A 4,791-nucleotide genomic window follows, 5' to 3' on the forward strand; every position below is an offset into this window, starting at 1 on the left:
TTTTACCCCTGATGCAACGGTCTAAAAGTGTTGCAATATAACAAAAATGGTTGCGAAAGATAAAATTGCAACGGAAAATTTTCATTGGCAGGCGTTGTCATAGTAACCGTGGGGAAAAGTTTGCCCAACGACTCATTTTGGTGTTGCAATAGGTTTTCCCCTATTGCAACACAAAGGAGTGTTGTTGCAACACCATGTAGTGTTGCAAGCCATAGTATAAGCAACCATCGTGGTTGTTGCAATAGTTACTAGTGCAACACACCTGGTGTTGCCAGAAATACCTATTGCCACATATCCAAAGTGTGGCAATAGGTGCACTAGCAACGATATGTGGTGTTGCAATAGACCTTATTGCCACGCATCAATAGCATTACAATAGATGGACCCTCTATTGCCACGCTATCTCGGTGGTTGCTATAGGTTGAACCCTCTATTGCCACGATAAATATTTGGTTGCTAGAGGTAGCCTCTCTATTGCCACACTAAACATTGTGATTGCTATAGGTGCATCTATCTATTGCCACGGTAAATGTTTGGTTGCTAGAGGTTGCCTCTCTATTGCAACGATCAATATTGGTTGCTATTATTGGACCCTCTATTGCCACGCTAAGCAACAGCCCACTATTCTGTTGGTATGATATTTTTTGCAACACCGTTTGTTTATTGCTATATCATATATTGCAACACCAAATTATTTTGTCGATAGTCCAGATTGCAACACTTTGTTTGCTTCGAACAATAATTACATGCCGAATAATATATGATGACAGAAGCATTTAGATATCCATTAATCCAAAATATGCTTTGTTCATACAAATCATTAAATATGCTTTGTTCATACAAATCATTAAATATGCTTTGTTCATACAAATCATTAATGAAACCATCCAATATCAAACTTAGTCGATAACACACACAACAACTGAAACACACAAGGTATCCGACTCACACTAGCTAATTTGAACACATCAAAATGTCATAAGCTATGTCTAGCACTATAGCAAAGGTTGGCTTGACATGGACCGTCCATCACTTGTGCGCTCCGCTCCACTCAAACTCTATCTTGCTCCTGAAAAATTCATTAACATTGGCATATGCATCAGGTAAACTGAAATTGTATTATTTTAGGTAAACTGAAATTGTATTATTTTAGCCAACAGCATGGACTGAAATTGAGCTAAGGATTTATAGGAAAAAAGCTTAGTGTAAATACAAGGCGTCGATTAATTCCATACTAATTTACTACTGGATGCAGGCACAAGACTTTCTTGCACCGGGATGTGATCAGCTTGGTATATGGAAAGGACCATGCAGCAGGTGATGCAGCATGGACTACAGCAGAAATATGAGATGAACAAGGAACAGAGTGGCAACAAAGAGCCTACTTCATCGGTAACTTCAGCGAGTTTTAAGAGGCAAAGGTCTAGCGAATGACAAGAATTGAAGCAACCTGCACTTCTGCAGGGTGTACATAAGGCTTACCCAATCTGAAGGGTGTACTCAGGGCCAACTTCCAGGGGATGGAAGAATCTGTTGCCAACATGTGATAGCGCCTGCTGGGGGGACTGCCGCTCGTAGCCAACCAAGTTGGCACTGTGCTCCCACACCTGCCCGTGCACTTGGCTGCTGGTCTCCTCCAGCTGATCATTTCCTCGCAAAACAATCACAAAGAGCACATTAATAACCTTGCAATTCAGTTCACAGATAAGGGATCACGTTGACAGCAGGTGAGCGATAATATGATAGGTTACTGTTTTGAAAATAATATCATAGTTTAACTGCAGTGTTCCTCATGCAAAACCTGACCAAGAAACACAATACTAGCAGTGTACATGATAACAGGTTCAGACAGGAGCAATTTGTGCATTTCTACTGATGGACATTAAACTCATTCGTAGAGGACACCTGTATCTGAATAGCATATATATGGGTGTAGCTAGAGGGAGCAGATCGAGTGCTATATATATAGATCAAGGTCTTCATATGTGCCTTTAGCTCAAATCTACTGACTTGAAACTTAAAAGCAATAAAAGATCAGAAGAATTAACGTGTATATGCAACATAAAAGGGCTAGTAATTTTTTTCGAACAATTAAAAGGGCTAGTAATAAGGGGAACATACCTTTCTTCTAAGGCACTTATTTGCTTCGCACAGCATTTGCTCCTGGAAAATGGTTAAGTGACATCATTAGTTGGAACAGTACTGTACACACATGCTTTCCTGAGCAGAAATGAACTAAGAATATTCCTATGGCTAGTAATCATAGTCAATTGTATGTTAAGAACATACCCTTCTCTGAAGATCAGTGAGCTGATCAAGCATATGCTATGTCTGCAAGAACAAAACTTTGATCAGCTAGCATTTTATTAGGTATATGATACTGTATCATTCAGTCTTAAAGCTATATGTACATACAAAATTCCAGGATGACGTAATTAAGGAACATTAAGTGCAGAAAATACAAAGCTCAATCAGGAATGTATCCACCTATGCCGTATCCCAGAGTCGAGACCCCAAAATCGTATATGAGTTGGAATGTTAACCAGCTCCTTCACTTCTGCAAGCTGGCCTGCAGTTTTTCTGCCACTCATGCTTCACTTGCTCTGAACTTCTGATTTATGCTTGTGATAAGCTATCAGGTAACTCCCTTTCGAAAGAAATATTAGCTCAGGCAACTCTGAACTTTCTGTCATCACTTTTAATCCTCACCAACGATGGCCATCCAGAGTGCTGCTGAAGCATTCAGGTAACAATGGCCAGGAGCAGCAATGTGACTGAAGCTTGAGCAACTGTGATCATGAGCGAATCACAGCGAAACGGTGCTCGCTAATTCAGAGAGCAGCGAAAAAAAATTCAGTATTGAACAACTGATGGCTAGCAATTGCATTATCACCTGAAGGCTGAACCGCTGAAGCTTGCGTTGCATCAGGAGAAGGGCCGTGCCGGCGTGGATGAAGAAGAAGCTAAACACTTACAATAACAGGAATAAGTTTATGAGATTAGGAACATACATGATCAAACAGTAGATTAGTAACAGACATGTAAGGAATTAGTAGTGTAAACATAACTAGTATCAAATTAAAAATGGTGCTTTATCTTTAATTACCAGAAGAAATAAGTGCATTGGTGCTCTGTATCAGCACACTGTTTATCAACATGTAAGGTCACTAACGCACAACAGCATGAACAAAAAAATGAGTGCAATACATTACATATTATGTGGGCTCCACTGCTTATGAGACAGCACATAATAATCAGGTGTGTAAACAGTCAAAATGAAACCACAACTAAAGTCGCTAATCTACCACACTGATACAAAAGAGCAGAAGTAGCTGTCTACCACAAACATGCAAGGGTATCACAGCTAGAGCAGAAGTGCAAAGACAAGATAAAGGACATTGTAATATCAGTCACAAACTTATCAGGAATTATGGCACCAATATGGGTGACACCAAAAGCATGAAACTTCAGAAATTCGAAGTATCACCATAATCAAGAATAAGTAGCTGTCTACAAAGATGATAGGCAAAGTAACCAAAGAAATGCAATGACCTACCAACAAGGATAATGAATTTATGTCCAGATGGTGACAAGCAATCATCGAACCAAGAGTTGATCACGAAACATGTGATCTCCAAAGATCATTCTTTGTAACCGTAATCTCTATAAAAAGGGAGTTTTTCGATAGGACAATAATACATTCAACAATCTAAATCCAATTTACATGCAGGAAGTATTATGATGTTACAATCGAGGGACAACAACAACCTAGTCCCCACAATCCACACAGGTAAAGACAGCTTTCAGCCAGAGACAAATTAATCCAGATCTATATGGATACATCTGAACCCTAACAATCACAGATCCAAATTTCACCAGAGAGGCGTAGACGGCCGGGGGAGGGAGGGGGAAGACGGAGACTTTTACCAAGATGAGGTCGAAGAGGGTGGCCTTGTCGACCTTGACGAAGTCGGCGTCCCAGTTCTTGTGGTCCTCGCCTGAGGCCGCGGTGCTGTTGGTGGCGGTGGCCCCTGCGTCGTCGGAGCCGGCCTTGGACGCGGCGGCCGCGGCGTGGACGTGCTTGTTGCAGTACTCGATGACCTTGGAGAGGATCTTGGAGTTGACGTTGGGGAGCGGGATGCCGTCGGCGCAATTGTCCTCGATCATGTGGCGGATGGTCTGCGACTCCATGGCGGGTGGACTGGTGGAGGGGCGGCGGGAGGCTGCAGGTGGAGTGGTGGCAGAGGGGATGGCGGCGGGGGTGGCGGGAGGAGGTGGCGGAGACGAGCGATCCTCCCGCGGATGGCGCAGGCCTAGCGAGATTTAGCGAGATTCAGGAGGGAGGTGGCGCAGGGAGGTTAATGCGGAGGTGGGGTGGTTAACGGATGCGTTTTGTTCCCTAATTCTACGAGGCGTGGGTTGGTGTGCGACTGACACGCGAGTCCCACAGGTCGGCGTCAGGTTCTTACGTCGTTCTAGTCCGGTTCATGTGTGATTTTTTTTTAATTTTAATTCATCATAAAAACGTTAAATATGTATAGATTTCGCATTTGTTATCCAAATCAGGTGATTCTTTTTTCTAATTTCTGGAAAAACTTTTTTCTTTCGTATGGTTTTATTTCCATGGTGTTACTTGACCTCTTACTAACATTTTAGCATTTGCTTCACTATTTACTTACTCTATAATGAAATGACCTTTTTCGAACGTGTCAAAAGGTACAGGGGCATATAAATAGGCAAGTTAAATTCTTGGTTGATCAAATATATATATGGCATATCATATAGGTGTAT

The 4,791-nt window shown here is 41.9% G+C and overlaps 1 protein-coding gene across 6 annotated transcripts; it reads right to left on the minus strand.

Moving 5' to 3' along the window:
* Positions 1 to 787: 787 nt before the first annotated feature.
* Positions 788 to 4,383, minus strand: LOC117858558 (SKP1-like protein 1). Of its 6 annotated transcripts, none has more exons than XM_072294313.1 (7): positions 3,928 to 4,380; positions 2,894 to 2,963; positions 2,488 to 2,789; positions 2,290 to 2,331; positions 2,122 to 2,163; positions 1,483 to 1,640; positions 788 to 1,069 (listed from the first exon to the last, which is right to left on the minus strand). In XM_072294313.1, exons 1-3 carry the CDS (start codon positions 4,189 to 4,191, stop codon positions 2,743 to 2,745), a joined length of 381 nt encoding a protein of 126 aa, XP_072150414.1. In that variant the 5' UTR covers positions 4,192 to 4,380; the 3' UTR covers positions 788 to 1,069; positions 1,483 to 1,640; positions 2,122 to 2,163; positions 2,290 to 2,331; positions 2,488 to 2,742. The 6 variants fall into 6 exon arrangements, with proteins under 6 accessions (XP_072150414.1, XP_072150416.1, XP_072150415.1 ...); XM_072294315.1 differs by having other exon boundaries at positions 2,894 to 2,970; XM_072294314.1 differs by lacking the exon at positions 2,488 to 2,789 and having other exon boundaries at positions 3,928 to 4,383.
* Positions 4,384 to 4,791: the final 408 nt, after the last annotated feature.

Source organism: Setaria viridis, chromosome 5, assembly GCF_005286985.2.
Source record: "Setaria viridis chromosome 5, Setaria_viridis_v4.0, whole genome shotgun sequence".
NCBI classification, from domain to species: domain Eukaryota; kingdom Viridiplantae; phylum Streptophyta; class Magnoliopsida; order Poales; family Poaceae; genus Setaria; species Setaria viridis.

Bases quoted from the DNA above. Each gene is read 5' to 3' on its own strand.
- LOC117858558 (XM_072294312.1), bottom strand. From the start codon at position 4,191: ATGGAGTCGCAGACCATCCGCCACATGATCGAGGACAATTGCGCCGAC.